This window comes from Cercospora beticola, chromosome 1, assembly GCF_033473495.1.
Source record: "Cercospora beticola chromosome 1, complete sequence".
NCBI lineage: Eukaryota > Fungi > Ascomycota > Dothideomycetes > Mycosphaerellales > Mycosphaerellaceae > Cercospora > Cercospora beticola.
Window position 1 is genome coordinate 3,870,176 of NC_088935.1, and position 24,609 is coordinate 3,894,784.

At 53.3% G+C, this 24,609-nt stretch overlaps 8 protein-coding genes across 8 annotated transcripts; 5 read left to right on the plus strand and 3 right to left on the minus strand.

The window, feature by feature from the left end:
- Positions 1-4,624: 4,624 nt before the first annotated feature.
- On the plus strand, positions 4,625-5,880 carry RHO25_001559 (uncharacterized protein; the record flags this gene model as incomplete). The annotated part of the gene is made up of 2 exons (XM_023594168.2): positions 4,625-4,696; positions 4,765-5,880. 2 exons carry the CDS (start codon positions 4,625-4,627, stop codon positions 5,878-5,880), a joined length of 1,188 nt encoding a protein of 395 aa, XP_023458400.1.
- Positions 5,881-7,267: 1,387 nt separating this feature from the next.
- RHO25_001560 (uncharacterized protein) lies at positions 7,268-9,277 on the plus strand (the record flags this gene model as incomplete). The annotated part of the gene is made up of 3 exons (XM_023594169.2): positions 7,268-8,184; positions 8,285-8,756; positions 8,813-9,277. 3 exons carry the CDS (start codon positions 7,268-7,270, stop codon positions 9,275-9,277), a joined length of 1,854 nt encoding a protein of 617 aa, XP_023458402.2.
- An 841-nt stretch (positions 9,278-10,118) lies between these two features.
- RHO25_001561 (uncharacterized protein) lies at positions 10,119-11,378 on the minus strand (the record flags this gene model as incomplete). The annotated part of the gene is made up of 1 exon (XM_023594171.2): positions 10,119-11,378. The coding sequence occupies one exon, from the start codon at positions 11,376-11,378 to the stop codon at positions 10,119-10,121; it is 1,260 nt and encodes a 419-aa protein (XP_023458403.2).
- Positions 11,379-13,983: 2,605 nt separating this feature from the next.
- On the plus strand, positions 13,984-14,866 carry RHO25_001562 (uncharacterized protein; the record flags this gene model as incomplete). The annotated part of the gene is made up of 4 exons (XM_023594172.2): positions 13,984-14,304; positions 14,353-14,392; positions 14,456-14,525; positions 14,581-14,866. 4 exons carry the CDS (start codon positions 13,984-13,986, stop codon positions 14,864-14,866), a joined length of 717 nt encoding a protein of 238 aa, XP_023458404.2.
- A 186-nt stretch (positions 14,867-15,052) lies between these two features.
- RHO25_001563 (uncharacterized protein) lies at positions 15,053-15,658 on the minus strand (the record flags this gene model as incomplete). The annotated part of the gene is made up of 1 exon (XM_065602122.1): positions 15,053-15,658. The coding sequence occupies one exon, from the start codon at positions 15,656-15,658 to the stop codon at positions 15,053-15,055; it is 606 nt and encodes a 201-aa protein (XP_065458194.1).
- Positions 15,659-16,076: 418 nt separating this feature from the next.
- On the plus strand, positions 16,077-18,065 carry SUB2 (Suppressor of the cold-sensitive snRNP biogenesis mutant brr1-1; the record flags this gene model as incomplete). Its single annotated transcript, XM_023594175.2, has 4 exons — positions 16,077-16,332; positions 16,806-17,216; positions 17,265-17,625; positions 17,678-18,065. 4 exons carry the CDS (start codon positions 16,077-16,079, stop codon positions 18,063-18,065), a joined length of 1,416 nt encoding a protein of 471 aa, XP_023458407.2.
- A 291-nt stretch (positions 18,066-18,356) lies between these two features.
- RHO25_001565 (uncharacterized protein) lies at positions 18,357-20,475 on the plus strand (the record flags this gene model as incomplete). The annotated part of the gene is made up of 2 exons (XM_023594176.1): positions 18,357-18,854; positions 18,916-20,475. The coding sequence occupies 2 exons, from the start codon at positions 18,357-18,359 to the stop codon at positions 20,473-20,475; spliced, it is 2,058 nt and encodes a 685-aa protein (XP_023458408.1).
- A 2,482-nt stretch (positions 20,476-22,957) lies between these two features.
- RHO25_001566 (uncharacterized protein) lies at positions 22,958-23,320 on the minus strand (the record flags this gene model as incomplete). Its single annotated transcript, XM_065602123.1, has 1 exon — positions 22,958-23,320. One exon carries the CDS (start codon positions 23,318-23,320, stop codon positions 22,958-22,960), a length of 363 nt encoding a protein of 120 aa, XP_065458195.1.
- Positions 23,321-24,609: the final 1,289 nt, after the last annotated feature.

Below are 24,609 nucleotides of genomic sequence, written 5' to 3' on the forward strand. Positions count from 1 at the left end.
GCCACATCACCATCCTTCGTCAATTGCCATGTTCTTGCCACGTGCTTTACAAGGTCCTGGACTCGCGGCCGAATCTGGACTTCTGCACAACGTCTCTCTATACTTTTCACCCTTTTTTTGCACAGCGGGGATGCATGGTCGTCTTCGGAAAGTGCTCGGGGTGCTACGACACAGTCTTCCCAAGCAGGTTCTGCTTTTCGCTTCCTCTCTCGGTGCCGAAGAGCTGGCTAACGACTAGAGTTCTGGAACTTCCCTCACACTAATCATGGCCCAGCACCGACTACGTACTGCCCTAGCACTCCCATCGTCATCACACATCTGGAGCAATGACAGTGCATGTGCATGTGTGTAGACTCGCTAAGCTGTGTGGAGCATGGTATCTTCGTATATCACCTAATCTGTAATCAAATACTTCGCACCTATGCGAGCGCTTGCTAGGAACAGACGCTGGACAAGCACGAAAGGAGTGCCTGGATCCATCCTACAGTACTGCTCTGCATCTCATCAGGACGGACAGCAGCGGAATGCATTGTGCATGCACTAGACATGCCAACGAGGCAGCCCATTCGCGCCGACCACCGCCATTCATTGCCATCAATCCAGAAAAGCAAAAGCCAATCTGTCTCCAGAACGCCTCTTCGCGTCGTCTTGACCTTGCTCCGCGCTTCGCCTTACGCCTCTTTCTTCGGCACATACCTACGCCATGCGTATCACGTCAAACGAGCGCCCTTCATTATGGCTGTCGTGAGCCACCTCATTCCTACTGGTCCAGCGCCATGGGCTGTTGAAGCGTAACGCCCGTCCATGCCCGGAGCGCCCGTGGGCTTGCACCTGCAGCAGCCAGCTAGCAGAGGTGGTGTGAGGAGGCTACTGTCTATTGTTCGGCTTTCGCTTGCTCGTCTCCGGCATGCCCTATCCTTGTCGGCCTGCCTTTGGCGAGCACGAATTTGATCCTGCTGGCATGGCATTACCACATTTGTAATGATGAAGCTACCGCTTTTGGAAAGGGAGAATTGATCAAGGACGGAAGCGAGTGACTTGATATCGGAGTACTGACAACCGATGTCTAGTAACCTCTGGTGAGACTTTTCCGAGGACTCTCGAAGGTCACAAGTCCGCAGGCGAGTGACGGAACGCATTTCGTATCGCGATCTGAACAGCAACATGACTGTTCTGAGCGTATACCGAACAGCTTTCCTGCTGTACCGTTGACTTCCGCATGCTAAGTCGGCTCAACAAACTCATCTCGGAGTCCTCCCCTTCCTCTTAGCCTTCGGCCCTTCTCGACCATCATCTTCCTCATGCATGGAACGACTCGTGAACCACGAGTTCTTCAAACGTCCGTCTGGAATTGCCGTTGTGATGATTCAAAAGGGTGCGTATCTCGGTATATCCTGCTTCGACGTTGTCGGTGGCTAGACTGTGCTTCTCTGCGTTGAAATGGCTTGAATTTAGCGTCCAACGGTTCTGGTGAGAAAGAGAGACACCATCGGATGAACATCTCCCCTTCCGCAGTAACCCGCAGACTCGCAGAGACCAGGACATGTCAGAGCACATTGTTCCTCATCAGTCGGCATGCCGGACATTTGGAACGGCCGTATCTCCTGCCTCGATCGCACTATCGTCCTGCCGTCCTCAGTGTGTACAGGTTCCTCGGCTTTCTCAAGCTGACATTTACCTCGCCCTCATCTATCGACGGACAGACATTGCGCCTCGGCAATGCCTTCCCAGTGCCATAGTTGTCCGAGCAGAAAAGAACGCTGGGATGGGAAGAGCACAGGTAGTTGCCGAATGCGGACAAACCATGCATGTCGATGCCCGCATTGAACTCATGAAATGGCGCAGCAATTGCAAATGTGAAGCCATGGCAAGTCTACGATTCTAGTCTGTCTGTCGTTCGTTCCTATGATCAGATCTTTTACGCTGGCTTTGGACATTCTCCCGCTGCGTTATAGTCGAACGACTGACAGTCCCGCTGCTAAGATGTCTTGTGCTTGACTATATCTTCGTGGAGAAGAGAACGAAGGGAACCCTTTCGTGAATAGCACATTCTACAAATGACGCTGTCGATGTGGACTTGTGGCGGAGGGCAAAACAAAGGCTTCAGGTATAAGAGATGAAGCTGGTCTACGCTAAGGTAAGGTAGGAGAAATCTCCTTAAAACGTGGAATCATGTACGTAGAGTTTGACGATCCATAGACTAATACACAGACAGACGCATGGAATCAACGATGGCAGGCACAATGCATGTTCTGATTTGCTAGGTGACAGAATATTGTATGTCTTGCCGTCTCGAGAGGCTTTCTCCTTTGCGCGCTAAGTCGATGAGATCCAAGTATGCTTTGCTTCTACAGATCCCATAGACCCATCCCACTTGTTGCGATATCTTGCAGCAAAGGAAGCCAGTTTGTTGAGCAGTTTCGACATGCAATGAGATGTAAGATCCAACTGTTTGGGTGGATTGTCAGTTACGAGTACGTACACTGCCTTCTATCTGAGCCCTTTCCTCGTTTCTTTGTTACGAGCTTACTTGCCCTTCATATCTCAGCAGTTCAGCCCGCCTGAATGGAAAGTCTACGCTTTCCGTGACGTCTTGATCTTCTCAGCGTGGTGCACATCGCTGTTCGACGAAAGCAATGGCATGACAGCGATGAGCGAACACTTGAGTGTGTGTGCTGTGTAAGACTAAGAGAACCATTGTTAGGTCATAGAAGTTGTCAGGTGAAGCATAGGATGAGATATGTTTGTGACATCGGCTTGGATATAGCTTGGTTAGAATTGCAGTTTTTACCGTAAACAAAATGCCAACGGCTGGGTGTAGTCAGATCTGCTGGTGATGAACACTCATCGTTCAAAATTTCTTTCACGAGGAGTGCAGGCACTGATAGGTTGGAAAGTGAGAGTGAGAGTGAAGGACGGTGTTGATGGCACAGCGACAGAGATCCAGCAGACTTGGTCACAAACAGCCATCGCAGTACTGCTTTTGGCACATCAGGAATGATGTACAAGTGGTTTGCCGATACCTGTAGCCTGCCCTGCGAGAGACACGATACTTTGCCAGCCCATGTCACACTCGCATTCGTGAAGAACGCCCATGTCTTCGTCAAAGGATCCATAGAGCAGTCCAGACCACCAGGCCTGTACGTACGGTAAAGCCGATATCTATCCGCCCTCGCTACTCTACATTGCGGTCCCGAGTCCGCTCGTGTTTCGCAGCCGAGAAGTCTGCGAACTCCCAGGGAGATATCAGACCATAAGTTCGGCGATGCCGCAAGCGAGAGAATGGATCACGTCGTGTGCTGTCCTCGTCTCTCGCGATCTAACGGACGTGGAGGTTCGCGAGGATCGCGATTCGCCGCTAATTTCGGTCTCCTCGGACAGGTGTGCTTGATGAGACGTGCAGCTTCTTGGATCGGCGTGGTAGTTCGGCATTTGATATATGTCCTTGGGGAGTTTGGAGGACTATAGCAGTCCCGACGATGACCTGCAAGCTATGGCAAAAGGTTGTCATAGGTCAGGAATTGGAAGATCATCGAATGCGAGTGGGTATCATAGACGCTGCTCGAGTGCGGAGACGTATCAAAGCGTGCAAGGAGCAGTGTAAAGACTGGCAAGAAGCTGTTCCTCCAAGATGCTCTCCCGTTCGGCATGAGCGATTCAGGAACCTACGAGACGGTAAGCAAACTGCAATCTTGTCTTGCCGACGTCCTATGAAATGCAACCCGATCGGCGATTGTCAGGGATGAACGTCTCTGCGACAGCTGGCGCACGCTGGCATGGCAGCACTTGATCAGTGGCGATAATTCCAGTGACCAGAGCCGCATTTGCAGCGTTAAGATATTGGCCGAAGCGCCCGTGCTGGACTGACGTTATCGAACGCAGCCAGGTCGATACCACACTGACGTGGAGACATGATACAGCAAGACGCCTTGAGGCCCGTGAAAAGTCGACCTTACCTACGCGCTCGTAGCTGCATCCACTACCATTAGAGTCCTGGGCGGCAATATTGAACCCCATTAAAGCGGCCGGATCCTGACACACGCTCTCATCTCAAGAATCGAGCACGCAAAGAATTTGCGAAGTCGTGACATGCCGTCGCCCTACCACAGTAGGACTGCTCAAAGGGACATCGCCTGAATCCTGTGCCCACCAGCTGGAAAGGCATGCTCTCTCTGAGTTCACACAGCTCTTTCAGACGGAGGAGTGAAGTCGGATTAGACTACCACCACATTCCTACACGTCAGAGCGGTACATTCAGAGCGGCTGTTGGTTTCGAGTCTTGATGACGATATGGCGGAACGTGGTCAAACATGGCTTCTGTTGGGCGTTTCCACGTGGAAAGTCTGATGGAGCTTGCTTCGGGCGGGCTGGCTGGGCTTTGAGGCTTCGGGTTGGGCGTTCGTGGTGCTGGAGAGATGCGTCTGGCTGGAGCAGAGTGTGGTACCGTTAGTGTTCGATGGGTGGGAGAAGGTTGGAAGGTGGTTGTTGTTTGTAGAAGGTGGTGGTACCGTGTCATTGGGCAGGTACGACATCTTGGCGGGCGATCCCTGAGCGAAGCTCCGTCTATTCATGTGCAGCTATACACTTTTGTTGCGACTACACACTGCACCACACACTCCACGCCATGTTGGTTTCCCTCACCGTCGGCAAGGTCGACGCCGGTGTCGCGGTTCTTCTGACCGAAGACAAGCGACTGGTAAGATGATGCCCATGCAACTCTGACGAGATCCTTCCAACAAGCCAGCTGTTAACCGTTGGCCATAGATTGAATTCCCGTCCATACTGCTCCCACCCGACATCCAATCTGGGAGCATCGTCGACATCAACGTCGCTCGCAACCAGCAAGCCGAGAGCATCGCCGACCAGAAATTTCACGCCCTCCAAACTGACATCTTGAGCGCATTCGGCGCTCAGTCCCCCCAACCTCCTCAATTGCGCTGTCGCAATGCCACGCAGACGAGTATCGTGCTCGAATGGGATCCTGTCGAGCTCGCGACCGCCGAATTTCGCAGCCTGAGTCTGTATCGCAATGGCACGAAGGCTGGCAATATTCCTCGTGACAAGATGAGCACCAAGATCAGTGGACTGGCATTGGACACCGAATACACCTTCCACTTGGTGTTGAGAACGAGCGCGGGACAGTACTCGTCAGAGAAACTGAATGTCAAGACACACAAGATGACCGATTTGCACGGCATCACCATCACGCCAGGTGTAATGCCTGGCCAGCTGAAGGACAGCTTGGCCGAGACAGTGAACAGAATTGGCGCGAAGATGATCGACTCCGTTCGCATAGACACCACACATTTCGTCTGCACCGAAGCGAGAGGTCAGGCGTGGGAGAAAGCAAAGGAGATGAACGTGCCAATCGTAGTGCCAGATTGGGTCAAAGGGTGTGAGAGAGAAGGCAGAATTGTTGGTGTGCGAGGCTATTACCTCGATGCTGATCCCAAGTTGCGACAAATGGGCCCGAGTACGCATCAGCAGCGCGCGAGTGTTACGAGTATACCCGAGCGAGCGAGAGACAGTCCTAGGATCGAGACCACGCCGCCCACCCCAGAACGCTCAGGCAATACGAGACGTGACGAGGAGGACGAGGGCGTGTCTTCGCCTGGTGTGGAACCGCCAACGCCGCCGCCGAAGCCTTCGAGTCCGCAAGAACGGATCCCGCAGACGGCCGGCGTATCTTCGTCATCGGTGACGGGAACGACGTTGAATGAGAAGGAAGCTGAATCATCAGACGAAGAGTCGGACGATACTGAGACGGAGGATCCCGAGAAGTCGACTTCAGCCGGCAAAGTGAAAGAAGCCAGTGATACCGATGTTGGCAAAGCACCACCTTCTGCAGGAGACGAGCAATTCTCGGAAGTGGAACTATAGCACAGCATCTTCGTTGCTTTTGTCGCGGCAGAGACGCTGTCTGCATTTATCACGACTGGAGCGGCTTTCTGCGAACCTGACATGATTCTTCTGGGGCTTCATTCAAGGGAAGAACTCAACAATATATGCTTACGAGTATAAACAAACAACAATTCGGACTCCTGTGCGCGCTCGTGCCATTCGCAGGGTGCGCCGACGATAGCAAGTCATCGGAGAAGATAACTGATCCCACAGAGCCGGTCTATCAAACAGCGCTGGGGTCCTTCGAGCGAGTTGCTTCGGGGCACTCAGTAGACACGTGATCAAATGGCATTGACATTGACGAGCGATCACGAGTGAATAGGTACCCCGAATCACCGAATGGCTTCCCAGCTCCAGTCCAATGCCACAACGCCCTGCAGCTGACATTGCGGTACCTCCAGTGACAGGATCGAATCCTGAGACATTATGCAGAGCGCGACATCACAGCCGAGGGAAGCACACCGAATGATTGTGCATCGCGATCCTTATTTCCAATTTCACAACTGTGCAGAAGAACGATAACAATACTGTTCCATTGATCCTCAGCGTTGGATTTGCTCTCCTCCGCAGGCCTCACATGAGAATCGACTCTAGCCACACGAAGAGCAATTGACAGAAAGAAATTCAATGGCAAGTTGACATTATCACTGCCGACACTATACGACGGCCGACCGGGTGGAAGTTCGGAAGTATAGGAACCTGCATGAAAACCGAAGCTCTCAAGCTCTACAATTGGTACACGTTGCATTCGACGCTTCAAGGCCCAGTATTTTCTGTTCGCCTATGCACATTTTGCATAGTCTATCAACCATGGAGACTTACACCATTGAGTCCACTAATATTTCACATTGGCAACTTGTCATTGGTGTAAGATGATGCGGTATTTGCACATTGAAGGCAAAGGTCGGTGAAGCTACCTGTGCGGCAATTGTTCTTTGTTCGTGAAGATCTCAAGGTCAAGTCATTTGGAATAGTACATCAAGGACCTTGTCACTGACTGTCCTACCTAGACGACGCTAGGCAGTTCGTCAGTAAAGAACGCGGGAACTTTTCTAGCTAATGTCTTGAGCAGTGAAGAGCACCAATGAAGGCTTGGCACTTATCTCTTGGTCTGAATCTAATGCCGGACTAGAGCATCTAAGACATGGAAAAGAAGAGACCCGAGGTCGGTTCATGTAGGCTTTCGCACGAATGCTGAAGAAATGGAGATCATTCCGAGAGAAGTGGCGAGAGCTGTCTGGTGGGGTGAGAAGACAAGTGGATGAAAGGTGCTGACTGCTCATGAAATCGAGTATTTTCTTTCAGGCTAGGATTCTCGACTTCTTGGGAAGGACATGAGTCCTGGAACGTAGAAGTGATGACGAAGATGGGTGCCACGGAAGAGATCTCCGCGATTGCTTCGTCCTCTGCTTCTTTCTCAGCGGCGCCTCAAGACACATACACCCCTACATCAAACGAAGAGAAGGAGCACTCACTGCCTACCTACAACACCACCACCAATCCCGTACAAAGGGATCACAATGGCTCCTTCGCTTCGCACTGGCGCACCGCCTGGTCCGAACTCAAACACACTCTCACGACCCGTGATGGTCTGATCGGTTCCTACGACTATGCCTACCTCTTCACTCCAAACATCTATCCCTTCAACAAAAAGTACCGAAACCACATCCCACCATTCTTCTACCCCGACGACCGAATTCCTCTACTTCTGATTCTCATCCTCGGAATCCAGCATGCTCTTACCATGATTTCCGGCATTGTCACACCAATTCTGGCGATATCACGCGGAGCCTTCTACCTCTCTACCCAAGACACCGAGAGTCTGATTTCTGCCGGGTTCATCACGAGCGGAATAGCTACTCTGCTGCAGATTACGAGGTGTAGGATTCGAGGAACACCATATTACATTGGGTGTGGAGTGCTCTCCGTGGTTGGCCCAACTTTTGATATAATACCAATTGCTCTGAAGTATGGCAGCGATTTATATTCCCGCGGAATGTGCCCGCTTCAAGAGATTGATGGCACAATGACACGACTACCTTGCCCGGACGGATATGGAGCTCTGATTGGCACGTGTTTGGTCTGCGTCTGGATGCAATTCTTAGTCTCGCTGATACCGGCGAAGACGCTGAAGAGGATATTCCCGCCAACGGTCACGGGATTGTTGCTGCTCGTGCTGGGGGCTTATCTTGTGACCACCGCCGGGGAGAGTTGGGGTGGCGGAGCAAGTTGTCTGGATGGACAGGGAGTGAACGCTTTGTGTCCTAACATTAATGCTCCGAGGTGAGTTACATTTTCATTCTCTCCAGCCGAGAAGTAGTGTTGCCTATGCAAGTGAAAATGATCGAGAGATGTCTTGGGCTGACAGATATTGGTTCTTCAGGCCACTACCATGGGGCGACCCAAAGTTCATCGGTATCGGTTTCTCCGTCTTCGTTACGATTCTTCTCGTCGAAATGATCGGCTCTCCATTGATGAAAAGCGCCAGCATCATCTTCGGCCTTGCAGTCGGCAGTGCGATCTCCGGGGCCACGGGTTTCTGGTCTGATACTCAAATTCAGCAAGCTCCCACTGTGACATTTCTCTGGGTACGAACCTTCAAGCTGAGTGTCGATGGCACCCTGGTCTTGCCATTGATGATTCTGTTCATTTGTGAGGCCATGGTGTGTATGCCTTCTATCGCGGCGACTTCTGAAGCAAGCGGTATCGAAACCGAGGGCGAGAAGGCGAATACGAGGATCCAGGGTGGGATTCTGTGTGATGCTATTGGGAGTTTGATTGCGGGCTTGGGAATGACTATACCGATGGTTAGCCATGCTGGTAATAACGGGGTGATTGTGGTGACAAGTAATGCGGTAAGTCGCTTCTCAAGATCTGTCTGTTGTGGAGAATGAGCTGATTCGTTTTGTAGAGCCGCCGAGCTGGCTATTGCGCCAGTGTAATCACAGTGTTGATGGGAGTGTTCGGGAAATTTGGCGCGGTATTTGCATCAATGCCTAGCACTGTGTTGGGTGGTATGCAGACCTTCCTCTACGCTACCATCGCCATCTCTGGTATGCGAATCTTAGCGACGATTTCGTGGACCCGGCGGAACCGCTTCATCCTCTCAGCTGCTTTTGGTCTGGGTTTACTCGACATCGTGGTACCAGAATGGTTTTCGCAGGTGCTAGAATACGATGGCAGCAATGTGCATTTGATGGGCTTCCTGCAAGGCGTCAACTTGATAGTAGAAACTCCCTTCATCTTGAGCATGATTGTGGGCGTTCTGCTGAACACTATTATGCCTCGAGACCGGAGAGAAGACCATCGAGCGCATACACCCTTCTCTGAAGAGTTGTCCAGGTCAGCACACACGAGTACGAAGCGGGATGCATGATAGACCTGGTTGAGTCGTCGCATCGATATGCACTCTACGTAATCAATGTTGAGACTGTCAGTCCCTGCTTCTGAGCTATTTCTTCAACCTGGTTGTCGCATCCACTGGGGGTCCTTCCATAGTTACGCATCAGTGGGAGAGGTTCGTGCGATTTCTACATGGGTCGTGGATCTGTCTCCAATGGTGCATCTGAGTCTTGGCGTTGGTTGGCTTCTGCAAGATCATGGGTGTGGTCCAAGGGTTGCGCAGATACGACGTTGAGGTTGTGGGACGGCCAGGGTAGATATGCAAGTATGCATACTCCGGCGTCTTCGTCAGACGTTGAAGGCTTCAAGCGAGCTTTGTGGTTGGCGAGTGGGTCTGCGGGTCGCACGAACCCGGGTTCGACACATCGATGATCAGCGTAATACACACAGACACCTTGCTTATCGTCGGTGTGGCGTGGCAGATGGGCGATTTCATCCTGGTCTGGACTGTCTTCACTCCAGCCATGATGGAGCTTCCTCCGAGATTGTCTGGAGATGAGAGAGTAGGAGCAGCAGCATCGGAGAAGATCACATTGGTACGGAAAACTTGATCCAGATTGTATGCTATGTGTTGCATCCATAGCGCGCCATCACTCACCGAGATCACCGCCTCTTTCGGGTCTCATCCATCACCAGGACCGCTTTAGGCAGCATTTGCCTCCCAAGTGATGAGGATTCTTGGGGGTCACATTGGAGGACGACCCTGCCTAGAAGTGCGGCATTCAAGCACATGAAAATGGGACGTTCTGCCATCTGTCCTCTCCAGCACCTCAAGATTACCAGCTGAAGCATGCATCCACTAAGTAGCTTCACCTTCAATTCCTTTGTAGATCATCTGGTACGAAGACCTCACCCCGAAACAAGTACCTTGCAGTACGACCGAAAGACAGAGTCTCGAAAGCTGGATCACCGTCTCCGAGGCCCTCACGCGTGGCAATGGTGATCGGCAACACTCCACCAGGATGCTTCACATTGAAGATGCCGTCGTTCTCGGCGCCCTCTCTCATGATCTTCGCCACCAAGCTGCCGGGAACACGACTGCAAGCGGCCGTACAGGTCGCTCCAGCGCCAGCCATTGCGGAGTGGCAAGCATTATCAAGAAATAGTCTCGATTGAATATGTGCTCCATCGCCATCTGGGCATTCAGACAAAAGAGCGACCATTGGTAGGATTGGTGAGTCTTGGTCGACTGTTTCCGGACTCCGACACATGCCTACGTTGTGAGCTGCCTTGCCACGAAACTCTCGTACTAAAGCCAGTAATGTGCGGTCTTCATTGATCTTCTTGGGGTGCTCGTCACCTTGCAAGCCAAAGTCGCTAGCTCGTGCAAAGGCTATGATGTGCGCAGCATCGCAGATAGTGTACTCAATCACCCTGCCATCATCTAATTGCATTTTCGACAGCGGCTCACCGTTGGGCATGAGTCCTCGCTTGACAGCTCCACCAACAGTATGACGATAGTCCATGAGTATCGGTGAGCCAGTACCTGGGCAGCCAGCGATGGCATAATCGCCCTTCTCTACGAATCGGCCAGTCCGTACATCGATCGGAACATGTGCTACCAGGACCTTCTTTGTGGAGAGTGGCTGGAACATCCTTACTTCCTGCGTCGTGTAATTCTCGACAACATCCGTGATTCGCCTCTCCTTAACGAGTCCTTCGTTGATTGCAAAGGGACCAACTCCCGCAGAGATGTTCCCACAGCCCGCGTTGTAATCAACGAAACTATCTTGTACAGACACTTGCACAAAGATGAAGTCGACATCGGCATCCTCACGCTCAGATGGGCGGATGATGGCTATTTTCGACGTGACAGGATATGTCCCTCCCATGCCATCAATCTGCATGGGATCTGGAGAACCCATAACCCGCATCAGGAAGCGATCCCGAGCTGCTCCGGCTGGTGGTATGTCGTATTCATGGAAAAACAAAGCTTTACTTGTGCCCCCACGGATGTACACAGCTGGAACGGAGGCCGCCATATCGCTTGCATGCATTTGTTTGAGAGTGCGTTGTTTCCTGGATCGCTTCGATGCATCTGTTTGTCCGATTGTTGGAGGGTTTGGCGGGACCATGCTGCTGCAGGGTTCAAGCACGACGCGGTGTCGAGGCTGGACGACGTAGCTCACTGCCTCTTCAGGAAGCTGAGCGAACATCACGTGTTGTGGCTGTCGACGTACATGGATCTTTGACAAACAGCGAACGGCCAACCATCACAAGCGTGCTTGCGGCAGAAACACCAACTTCCAAATAGTGTATGCCATAGCCTAGAGTTGCATGAGACGGGTTGCGTGCGTCCAGTGCTGTTGAACAAGGCCGAGATATGTGAACGACACTGCACTGCTGCTCTTTGCTATTCGAACACACTCGACAAGCGTTCCGCGCAGAGCAGGTCTGGACTCGCTTGAAGGTGGATCCCAAGAGCGGACCTACCATCCGCACGTACGTGGAGGCGGTATGCACATCATCAGGAGGATCCTACTCCTGGAACGCGGCACTCCCGGGAAAGGAGCCAAACCACGTCTGTGTCTGCATACCTCGTTGCGACGTTATGCTCAGTGCCGGCTTACCTTTCTGCTTCTCGCAGCTACCTCCTAGCGCAACAGCCAGGGTCGGCTGCGGCTACGCGGCATGCTTTTGAAACGATTGGGAAATGTCCGCGTTACTTCCCTTGTACGGATCCCGATACTCACCTCAGAAGAGCCGCAAGAGCATCTGGAATATGTTGTAGTGCTGGTCAGCGCGAATCGAATTTTTACGCATGCACTATGCAGAATCAGACGGCGGTGAGGGATTATCATTATCAAAGTGTTCTCCAAGCAATAGCGCTTATAGTTTGGCAGGTGCAGTGCCTGCGTATGTGATGCACTCAGGAATGAGGGGAAGCGCAAGTAGCATCGCACAAGCTCGGTGCACAGCACTGTCGAAGGTGATTGCCCTGGCCTTTGATGAATGTGCTCGACCTCTTCCGCTGCAAGCGACCATCCCAGGCTCATGGGATTGGCCAGTGGAAACCCGCGGTCCGAGTGGTAATACTCAATCTTTCGGTAAAATCTTTGCAACAACCAGGTCACATCGGTTGTCCATTGCACGTTGAACACGACGCGGTTCTGCGCTTGGATATGGATGTTCCAGCCACCATGGGCTTTTGCACGGATTCGAAAAAGAGTGGACAATACTGTTAGCGCCAGGTCCGACCGTAGTGAGCTGCAGGTGGAGATCAGGCATCCTCATGCAAGCAGATGCTAAGCTGGATTGCAGCGTTTTCGCTGGATTCGAGACCGTTCTCATGGCAGGCATTGATCTTGCGGTCAAGCAAGTGTATAGTCGTCTGCTGAACAGTCGAATGTGTAAGACCGAGGCTTATCATCGCTTGCACAGCTCACCGCACTTGTTGCGGAGCGTTAGGTCCTGTTACACAAGAGTGTATGCGTTGGTACCGCCCCCAACCATGGACCTACCTTGCATCTGATGAGAACGAGCCCAAGGCATGCTCGTGACGAGAGAAATCCCCTTGAAGGTCTAACGTGCGCCTGAGGCGATTTTCTTCCTACAGTGCACTATCCAGACTGCAGTGTTATGTTCTTGAAGGCTCCATGCAGGCGGTGCTAAGTCATGAATTCGACGCAGTGCAGGGGATACATCGCGATCGCTTCATTAGCACCAGTGTAGGATATGGTATGTGTGGGCATCGTAGCCCCACTCTCACGCGTCTACCATCGCTGATGTGGGGGCAAGCTGGTCCGCGGGCCCTGCTATGCAGCTAGCTGAGAACAGTAGCGCGTCCAAGATGATTGATACACATCACCTATTACTAGCTCGGGCACGCTCTCCAAGCGTGGTACGCATCGCTGAAAGCGACCAGTCGTCTCTCGCATCGTGCTTTGTGGCACTTGAGCCCCAAACCACCGTCTCTGGGAATTACTATTCCCTGTCGCGTTTCGTGTACTGCACGGCAAGTGGCGTGGTTGACGTGGTTGACGTGGTTGACGCGGTGGCGACCAGCGCTTCATGCACCAATACGAAGCCAAGGAGCTGCAGTGGCGTGCATGGAGTAATGCTGGGTTTGCTCCGGGCTGGCCGTTGTACATTTCAATATCGCGTCGTTCGAGAACGTAAAGGCGCAAACTGACACAAGAACACTTGACCGATCGATCCTCTAACGGCGTGTAGTGCGGCTCAACAGATCTTGCTCCGGGATTGATATCCTCGAGGATCCTGCCAAGGCTGAGCTCGTCTGGCTCACAGTCTCCGAATATGCCTGCTAGGGGAGGTTGCAGATGAGATTAGAGTTCAGTAAGTTGCAGCATGGTCCCACTCTACGCGGCCGTGGCATTGGGCATACCTGGTAGGTGGCCAATGAAGCCGCTCACATTGGTGCGCTATTGGCCGGTGGGTGGTATCTGCACATATCATGCAGTCGGCAGACTGACAATGTGGACAGAGGGATCGTCACTGATGGCTGTGCTCCTGGAGAAAGGGTCCTTGTCGTCACTCAGCCGGAGCACGGGTTTAGAACGAAGCTGGAGTGTACTAAGGCTTGAGAGCCGCCGCGATTCGCTGAGCAACTCCCGCGCGACCTGGTACGACTGCCTTTCGTCTTCGGCCTAGTCGTCTCTTTCAAACTTTGTTTGGCCATTTTTCGACTCATAGCCGTCATCCTCGCCTTACCTAACTGAGATGGGCTCGTTCCAACAGCCAGACTTCGTTGCTCCATCGGATTGGGATTACGGCATTGCACAGAATTATGCACCTGGATACGTCGACGACGCGATGGCACGACAGTCTGGCTTCGGCTTCGGTTCCGCCAGCGACATGAGTACAGGGTCGAACATGGTTTACGTTAGCCACGGTTACGGGCCGCAGAGCAGCACAGCGGCTACGTTCCATCTGCCCAACGGATCTGCGAGTGTGAGAAGGCATGCGAGCTCGCAAAGATCAACCACTTCCATCGAGGGGGACGAAGATAAGCCATCCAGACGCATAAAACGAACCAGAACGGTAGGTGGATGACCAGAAGAGCGTTCATGTCGTCCACTGACCAGACAGGCGTGCGAGGAATGTCGGAAACGCAAGCAGAAATGTGATGGTGAGCGAAAGCCGCAGCTCAAGTCCAGAATGTCCTTGTCGCTGATTTTGTCTTCGTAACCAGGTGGCGAGCCCTGCCAGTCTTGCGAAGAGCAACATACTGACTGCAAGTACCGAGATGTACCTCCGACAAAGTGCGTGGCTCTATGATCTCGAGCGTATGCACGACGCTAACGACCTCGTTCCCAGAAAGGATGACACGATGGAGAAGATGGTCAAGCTCGCAGAGACTTACAATAAGACTCTTGCGAGCTTGAATAGTGACATTGATATCATGAATGCCACGCTTCGTAGCATCGAGGCCAGATTGAACCATGCATGGCCGATGACAGCGGGTATCGGTGGCGCAGATTTATTCCAGCACCAACAACCCCCACAGCAGCCGCCGCATCATTCGGTCGAATGCTGGCAACAGTTGAACGCAGGTCACAGTCCCTCCAGCTCATCATCGTCATTTCGCAGGGAGTCGCAGTGAACAAGACGGCGAACGCAGTTCCCCAAGACAAGGATAGAACCGTAGAGGCGCAATGTTGGCGAAAGAATGGATGAGCCGACCGGGCACGCCGAGGAAGGCGCATGCCAATGTAATGGTCCATGGGCTTACTGAGCAGGACGAAGCCTTTTCGCGGCTTGTATGGTTACTCGCAGGACCGCAAGTCGATCAAGTAGCAGCAGCATTGATACCCATTTGTGGCTTTGGACCCACTACCCTCGGAACATGCTGCGGAGACGGCGAAGTGGCTTCGGCTGGCACCCGCTGTTGGATGCAGTTGCGTTGGTTCTTTCTCTGCTGTCGTTTTACACCAGTAGGGATGCGCTTCTTGCTCCCACAGGCACAGCATGCAATGACTGTGACATCTGCGCGCTGCTTTCTTCCGCCACGGGATGTGTTCTCGACGAAGACTGTGCACGTTTGGCCCTCAAGTAATACCGCGCCGCAGACCTTGCAAATCGCTCGTTTTGTCTCGGCATCGAGACGCGTCTGCGAACGCAGCGCTACCTGCTTAAGCTGTGCCGTGAGCAAGAAAGGCAAGCCTCCGAAAGACACTTGCTGTGATGATGCGGACGCAGAGTTGGTTGTACAGGCAGTCGTAGTGGCTGGTTCATCGAGCGACGTTGTGTTCGTAGTTGATGGAAGATGTTCAGAGCTCTGTTCCCCGGCTTGCTGTGAGGCCAAATACGTTGATGCGCGCAGCAGGAACGCGGCACGAGCTGACAGATGCTTGTTGTGCGCTCCCTTCGAGCCCTTGGTCTTCTCCTTGGCCATAATGAGAAGGAAAGACGAAAATTGAGAGCTTTGTGGTTGCAGTGTGGCTGCCGGGCAAATGGTTCGCATTAATAAGACCTCATCGTTGTGCAACGCGAGGTTGTGGGTGATGTCTCAAGCGACCGACTCATCTCTGGTGGCTCTTGCTGCCAAGGCCATCGGGCCTTGCCGTGTCTGCCTTGTTGCCTTTGCCGCTTGCGGCGCGCGCGCGCTCCAAGTCTTCGAACTTCGACCGTCAACAACCACCTCACCCGCCATCAACAGCGCCGTCAACTTCGCAGCGGCGCATCTTACACGACCTCAGCACTCACTTCGTCGTCTCCCCGCCGTGCTTGTCTCCACTACAGCGCGCTCCCGACCCACCGCCGAATAACGCTGTCACGACCGAGTCACCTTTAACACACGACTAACCACCACCATGTCTGGCGAGGAGGATCTCATTGACTACTCCGATGAGGAGCTTCAGCCCACCGATGGCGCTGCGGGTGCGACTGGCGCCACTGCCGCCTCGAACGGCGATGCCAAGAAGGGAGACCTGACAGTATCTGGAGCTGGCGCCGACAAAGGCAAGGGCAGTTACGTGGGTGTCCACTCGCAAAGTTTCCGCGATTTCCTCTTGAAGCCGGAACTTCTCAAGGCCATCACAGACTGCGGTTTCGAGCATCCATCAGAGGGTTAGTCATCTCCATACAATCTGCTTAGAGTCTGCCACCCATTCCCGCCAGATCGAGCAAGGGGCGTCCATCCATCTAGTCCATCAAAAGTGAGCGCAAAGTAAGACGAAGAATCTCGAGAGACACTACACAACCATCTCAGCGGGTCGCAGAGGTCGTCAAGTTGGCCGAGCATAGCTGTGTCGTGGGATGAGGGGCAGTTGGAGGACAGCGACGGCATGAACTTGCGGCGTCGCGCAGTCGAACGCAGTCCGCTTCACAGTGGCGACGCGTCCGCGAGAAACCTCCAAGCATCGATGGCCTGGAGTGGAGGTACATGTGCTTCGAGGCCATGGAGCGAGGCAATGAGCCTGCGCGCGCTGTTTCGATACTGCGGCGCAAGAGACTACGACGATGGATGGACGCTCTGCTCTTTCAAGAATGCTTTCTTGCGTATAAACGATTGGACGAACGCTTCTGACATCACTCCACAGTCCAACAAGTATGCATTCCTCAGGCCATTCTCGGGACAGATGTGCTCTGCCAGGCCAAATCTGGTCTCGGAAAGACCGCAGTGTTCGTCTTGTCGACTCTGCAGCAGATTGAGCCAGTCAACGGCGAGGTCAGCGTCCTGGTCATGTGTCACACGCGTGAATTGGCCTTTCAGATCAAGAACGAGTACCAGCGCTTCAGCAAGTACATGCCAGATGTGAAGACTGAGGTCTTTTATGGTGGTACCGACATCAAGGAGAACGAGAAGCTTCTCGCGAACAAGTCCACGCATCCACACATCATCGTCGCAACTCCAGGTCGACTGAACGCCCTAGTTCGGGAGAAGAAGTTGCGTTTGGGAAGTGTCTCAAGATTCGTGCTCGATGAGTGCGATAAGATGCTGGATCAGATTGGTATTGCCAACCGCTTTCCATATTATGATTGAGCTAACATGCTGGCAGACATGCGCCGTGATGTCCAGGAGATCTTCCGTGCCACTCCAACACAAAAGCAGGTCATGATGTTTTCGGCAACACTGTCCAACCAGACCAAACCCGTCTGCAAGAAGTTCATGCAGAACCCACTTGAGATCTACGTCGATGACGAGACTAAGCTCACTCTGCATGGTCTTCAGCAATACTATGTCAAGCTTACCGAGGACGAGAAGAATCGACGTCTCAATGATCTGCTTGATACCCTGGACTACAACCAAGTCATCATCTTCGTCAAGAACACACTCCGTGCGAACGAGCTTGACCGTCTCCTGCGCGAATGCAGCTTCCCTTCCGTCACTGTGCACTCGCAAATGTCGCAAGACGAGCGGTAAGTTGACCCAATCGGTTGATCGAAGCATAAAATACTGATATCCGGTTAGCATCAAGCGCTTCACGGCATTCAAGAACTTCGCCCATCGTATCTGTGTCAGCACTGACGTGTTCGGCCGTGGTATCGATGTTGAGAAGATCAACTTGGCCATCAACTATGACATGCCAGACTCGACCTCCAACAAGGAAGCTGAGCGTCAGAAGACCAGTGGAGCCGACAAGGGCTCAGCAGAGTACAAGGAATCCATTGCACAAGCTGCTGACACTTACCTCCACCGCGTGGGCCGTGCTGGTCGTTTCGGAACGAAGGGTGTTGCTATCAGCTTCATTAGCTCTGATCGCGACCAGGAAGTGCTCAACGCTATCGAGGCGCGATTCGAGAGGAAGGTCGCAGAGTACCCGGCTGACGGGCTCGTCCAGCAGAAGGATGCGGAATAGGCGTGTCATGAATCACAGCGGTTTATGGGAAAAGTACTTTGAGATATGCAAAGACGAAGGCTTTCTTTAGGGTCTGAATTCATGTACTTTTACAAGCGAGGGATCATTTCGCAGCGTCACCTTCCGATACCGCCTGTCGTGGGCATCACGCCAAGTCAGCTGGCATATTCATCTGATGCCAGTTCAGCTGGATTTTCAGCGTGTCAAAAGTGGGCATCAACGATATGCCCGCCACACCTGTGAACAGGAGTTTCCAGGATTCATGAAGAGCACAACGCTGCCTCTCAAAACATGCGCTACCATGTACCATTCACAGTCATCCTGGGTGCATTCGCCGTCACCGTTAAGCCAACTCCGGCACCCAAGAACGTATTGGCCTATGAACCACCGACACCCGTGGATCTCAACATTACAGTGGAAAGGCTCGCTTCAATCAAGCAACTCGTGCGCGATGAACGCAGGGTTTTTGACCCTGTTCGCGAATCAATCTTTCTAAATCACAGCAGCGTAGCTTCGCCCAACCACCACAAGCGAACGCTGAGGGTAAGGAATGCCGTGACGAAAGCTTCGGGAAATGTGGCTTTGCAGGACGGTGTTAGCATCTATTATGCTCCAGGTAATTTCCAACGTGGACATGGACAGCAGTTTGCAAAATTGGACGTAGCAAGTGAAGAGAAGATGACGAAGGTCCTGAACATGGAGCATTTTGATGATGTGATCAATACCGCGAAGTGCGAGAAGGCTGGGAAGGTGGAGTTGACGTTTGATAAGGAGATACAATTTCAGCAGGTGAGTGAGTATCCAGATGCTATGGAGAACACAGCATCCACTGATCATGGTTCAACGACAGGTGAGGGAGGAGTGGCAATGGATCAATGGCGGCAAGGAACATGCTGTTATTCTCATCACAGAGAATGAGCACTGTGATCGAAACAACACCGATGGCTCTCCGAGACAACCATGGAAAGCTACAAAAGCCGAGTTTGACGACATGACTAATAAAGTCCACCTGACTGCAGAGCCCATCAACTTCGAAGAAGCCTTTGGTAAGAATTGGCATCTCAAGATACAGCGTGACGACGCATCGATTTCCACACTCCACAAACGTGGCGGCCACATCTCACTCAACAAGGACTTCTCTGGATACGGGATCAATCTCCCCTCATCTCTCCGTCCAGCGGAAGTCCTCTCCAGTCCTGATGCGATCGGCCGCCTTACCTGCTCCACCTGCGCAATAACCGGCGACATCGACTTCGGCATCGACATTCACGGCCTGTGGGGCGGATCCCTTCACGTTACGGCCTCTTCTATCTCTGCAACTGTTACCCTCCTTCTCGAGATCTACACAGCCATAGCCAAAGGCTCCATTCAAGACAATGAAATTTGGGGCTACGTAGTTCCCAATGCTGGAATCCATATCAAAGGCATCCTCGACATGGGCCCCACGATAAAATTTCTCCTCTCCTCGGACTTTTACTCTCCGATTGATGAGCAACTGGCGGTGCAAGTGGGATACAAATTATCTTTTCCTCAGAATGTCGAGCTCAAGTTGGATGTATTTCATCCCACGAAACCGAAGCTCACTGGCTTTGACCCCAAGTTCGAAGCTTTGCCAGCAGGTATATCAGACGACTTGCAGATTCATGGAAAGATTGGGCCGAAGCTGGAGTTGAGTCTTGACTGGAAGATCTTGGGACAAGGAGCGAGTGTGGGGTTTCAATTCAGTGCTGCGGAGTTGGCGCTTAATGTCACAGTAGATGACAGGCAGCCAGCGTGCGGCAATGGAAAAGGCACGAATGCGATCGCTCTGTCGTCGAACATAACCCCTCAAGAACACAATAACACGAGTGCAGACTCACAGGATAACGAAATCTCAGGCGTCAATCTCGACTTGGACCTCAATCAAGAAATCATCGCGAAAGAATCCGTCGGGTTTTGGAAGTTGAAGACCACAGGAAGACAGACTCTAGCTTCGACAAAGTACGATCTCGTTTCAACGTGTATACCCATCACCGGTGCTACAAAGCTCGTTCCGACGATTGCTTCGGCGAGCGTGAATACTTTTATTCCCTGGACTGGTGATCTTGGCGATCTTGCCACGGCGAAGTTGGTATCGGGTGCGACGGAGGTAGCTTCTGCCTACAAGGAGTTGGGAGAAAGTGTTTTGGTGCCGTTGTGGAAGTCAAAACTCGAGCCCCAGGTTACGAGTGTGCTGAACCAGGTGACGAAGGAAGCGGTTGAAGCGGCGGGTAAGGTCACGAGCGTGGAGCATGTTGCGACCTCTGTAGTTGTGTCGGTCGCCACGGACGTGGCGACAAAGGTCGAGAATGCAGTGGAGAAGGCTACGGACGCGCTTGTTGATGCTGGGAAGAAGGCGGGGGATTTCGTCTGTGGCCTTTTGGGGTTTTAGCGATGTGCACAAGAGCGTCTAGCTGTGGACAGCAGAATGGAAATTCAGCAACCACATCAATTTGTGACCTCACCGCGCGAGCTGAATCTCACGCTTGCCTTGTTCCTCGAGCCAGACACGCTGCAGAACGCAGAGATGGCGAGGACCAGACGTAAGTCGAACTCCTGAGCTCGAGTTCGCAGTGCTGTTTCTGATTCCTGTCCCGCCATAGAGCATCTGCAACTTGGTTCCAGCCACAGCTGATAATCTACCATGCTCGCACGCGGTTGATCTTGCTTCCTGCACCATAAGCGCGCGGATCGATCGTTCTCAAGGCGTGAACTGCATTAGCTCGAGGATTCGCAGCTAGCATAGAGCTGTGACTGACTAGCTGATTTGCCTACCATGAGAACAGCTCAGCTGCGCAGTAGCTTCAAAGCCAAGTCCGAAACAAAGAAGCGATTGCGAGACCTCACCTCATGCATTGCATGAACACATGCCTTATCGGGATTTGCGGACTATTGCCATCCTGCAGCTGGACTGGCTTGAGGATTTGACGAGGCTGCGGAATGAGGCTACCGAAGATATTGGGTGCACGAGTCAGAGCTCTCCGGGCGCCGATAGTGCTGGATATTGTCTTGCATTGCTCTCAATATTTCCCCTATGAGGATCATCTTCCAAGTTCATGGGATTCGATGCTGACTTTGAGGAGGGCGAAGACGAATGTAGAAGTAAAGCCGACCAATCTAGTGGCGCCAATGTTGATCGTGTATATTAACTGACCTGATCGATAGGGCTGGGACGTGCTTTCGGTGCCTAAAAAGCTGCAATGTCATCGCAATGGGAGCAGGATTCGTAGCAGGACGCGTACCAGACAGTGCTGGCCAAGATGCATTGAGAAGCCCTATCGCGATGACATGCTGTACTCCTAAGCAGTGCGGGCACCATCGCGGGCGACGTTGATCGCGTCCCTGCATGGCTCAAGCCCAGCGATCCTTCGTGGCACGGATTTGTGGTTGCTTCTGCAGGAACAGAAACCTAGTTGCCCAGGCGTGCATCAGTCCCATGGTGCGTCTTCTCACCGATTGTGATCGTGCGCGCCTTCCGAAGGGCAGGACTGCGCACGACAAGGCATGACAAGACATCAGGATCGCGGATCGTGGCGGATGGAGAGCTCTACGATATGCTGGTGAGCTGCTGGACAGTCAGTGGCAATGCTCGTTGTCGCCGATACCAACCACTTCGCTACCGAAGCTCGCCCGACAATGCGAGTTGAGAGCTCGGAGCGAGTGGGAATCGCGATCGTAAGCATCGTATGACAGCTGCAGACTGCAGCACGTTTGAGCTCGACCGTGGGGTTGGTGTACCTCGCAGATAGGCCTGCAAGCAGTATGTCGTTCAGCTGCAGGAACAGAAGCGTCACGCGCGCAGCATTTCCCATCACGTTCGTGGGATGTGAAGTCGATCCGCCACGTCCGGATAAGACACTGAGGCCGGGGTAGCTTGGGGAAGTCGTCTAGCGATGCGAAGAGCTAGCCGCCGAGTATCGTCCACAGCAGAGCATGTTACAACGCATGTTCTGAATTTTCGAAACTCCGTCGGCAAGCGAAAAGTGTGCTTCATTGGAAGATGCAACATGCTGAAATTTTTAGAGTTTTTGCACAAACAGTCTGAAGGCAGCATGATTGACTTCGCAAGGTCCAGTATCAAATGGAATAGAGTTGAAGGCAGCAGAAGTACCGCCTGGGTGGTCTGAGACCACAGACATCCATACCATGACTTGCGTGAAAGCAGCCAACTGGGGAAATTTCTCCCACCATTAGCCGCTTACATGTATTATTTCCAACCTGGTGATGGGTGCAGCAGAGTAATCACACGGCTTAGACATGCATGCATAGCCTCAAAGCGGTCGAAGCGGGCGCCAGCAGACGGAAATGGTCGTTCCAACAAGCCACGATGTGCGATTGTGCTTTCATGGATCCTGTGAGCAATGTCCGCGGAATGAGATGGCGCATTGTCTGTCCTGCTGCTGCAGCAATATTGAGTGCAGTGACATTCCGGCGAAGTGGTATGCAGCCTGCGGTCCCGATGTCCTCAGCACAGCTCCTCATCAGAGTTTCTGTGAATGGAGCGCCAAGGCGCATGAATCGGAAAGACATGGCGAAGTAGACGGCGTACGACGTCTCTGTCAGACTCGATACGTGAGGTCTTCTGATGCTGTGGTCGCGAGTGGCTTTTGTCATCTTGACGAGAAACGGAAGCGCGGCCGCCGTGCACCTGCCGGGATGAGGAGACGCGCCTACCCCGGTCGACAACAGGAACAGGAAGTTACGAGCCTTGTTCCTTGTCGCGTACCGCCTGCTCGGACAAAGAGCAACAACATCACGGCAGCGCATCCGAGAGAAAAGAAAAGTGCCCCTCCAATGTCAAGCCACACGAAATTCGAGCAATACGCCATGTTTCACCGCCCCCAAGGTTTGCACAAATGTCGTTGCTGCAGCCGTCAGGGACTGCCGCGCGCAAGCACCGTGGACGCCGACGACTGCACCAGCGTGTCGGCCATAGCAGCACCTCCCACGTCTCGCAGGAACGGCATGGTGACTGGTGCATGCGCGACAACAGATCTCAATGTAGCCTGAAACACGCGAATGACGTTGTTGAAGAGACGGCTAGGCGACGGTGGATCGTTGATCAGGAGCAGGCGTTGATGATCATGCAGGTACATACAGCGCTGAGCGGAGAGCACGAGCAACGAATCACGAGTGTTCGGTTTTCCGCTCCCACCACATCCGCCGATGCTGCCACAATGCCGATTTTCCAAGACAGCAGTGAATGCGCCGGCAGCAGACGCGGGCGCTCGTGGCATTTCCAATTGCGGGCGCGCAGGAACGAGGAGGCTGCTGCACACTGCAACCTTTCGTTCCTGTGATCACTTTTTTAGAACACGGGTGGGCGCAGACGAAGCTCCGAGCGGGCTCGCTGCTAGTTCACGGCGCCCACGTGGCCAAGCGTTCCATCCATCCAGCGGACGAAGGCAGCGAGAAGCGAGGCCGTCGTCGTCGTCTCCGCTGACGCATTCGTGATCATGCTGCGCCAGCTTCCGCCCAGCTTCCACGATCACTCGTGTCAATCGGCAGATTCGCTACATGTGGTATGTGTGCGGTCCAGTAAGAGCGCGAGAAGCAGTCCGCGGCATGGAGCTCTTCCATGATACCGCACACGCTATTGCCGGCCGTGACGATGGGTCAATGACGCCTCGTGATGAGAAGGCATAACTCGTACAGCGAGAGTTGCAGGAATGGCGGCGGGACGAGCGATGCAAGGCAACGTTTTTTGCAAATGGCCGCATTAGAGGACCTTCTACCGTCGTTCTATCCGCGCCCGTCTGCACCCCCGGCAAGCGAGATTATTGAGTGCGCGCTGGAGGCAGCACCGGTGTCAGTAGCGGTGTCGGTCTCGGCGCGCACGCAGGAGTGCGTTGCAGACAAATTTGCCACTTGCCCGCCAGCTTCTGTGCAGAAAAAAGGCCAAACGCGTTCGCCGGCGTGCTGAAACGGCACGGCAGGTGTTGCAGGTGTCGCGAGCTGCTCGCCCTTATCCCTGCACCAGGTGTGCGACTGGGCCGACGATGCAGAGCTGTGGAAGCTTTCCCAGCTAGCGCGCTCGAGCGAGCTGCCTTCTCGCGGCATGTGCGGAAGGCAATGAGGCGATCAATCCGAGCCCGCCTGCTGGAACTCATCTAGAATGATCCCATATTGCCGTGGCTTGCGCGGTCGGCGCGACCGCATACGAGTGCTGCGCACGCCCGGTGCAATGCGGCAGGTGCACGAGGAGTGTGGTTGTGCGTCGTGCGACATGGGACATCGACGTGCCAAAGAAATTGACGTCGACTGTGCTGCCGGCGATCGCTGCGCAGGCGGCTTCCTTGCTCACGATGATACGAGGCCGGTTACGTTGAAACCTTCAGCCTCGGGCTGCAAAGGATGCGAACGTAGGGCGGCGGGTCATGCGTCGTTTGCTCTGCAGCAACAAGGCTTCACATTATTAGCTCGAACCTAGCTGCCGCCAAGTGCGAGTGAAGCCTCCTTAAACAGGCAGCGGTAGGCACAGGCTCACCGCCCGGGGTTGGGCGCCGAGCACAGACAGGTACTCCCG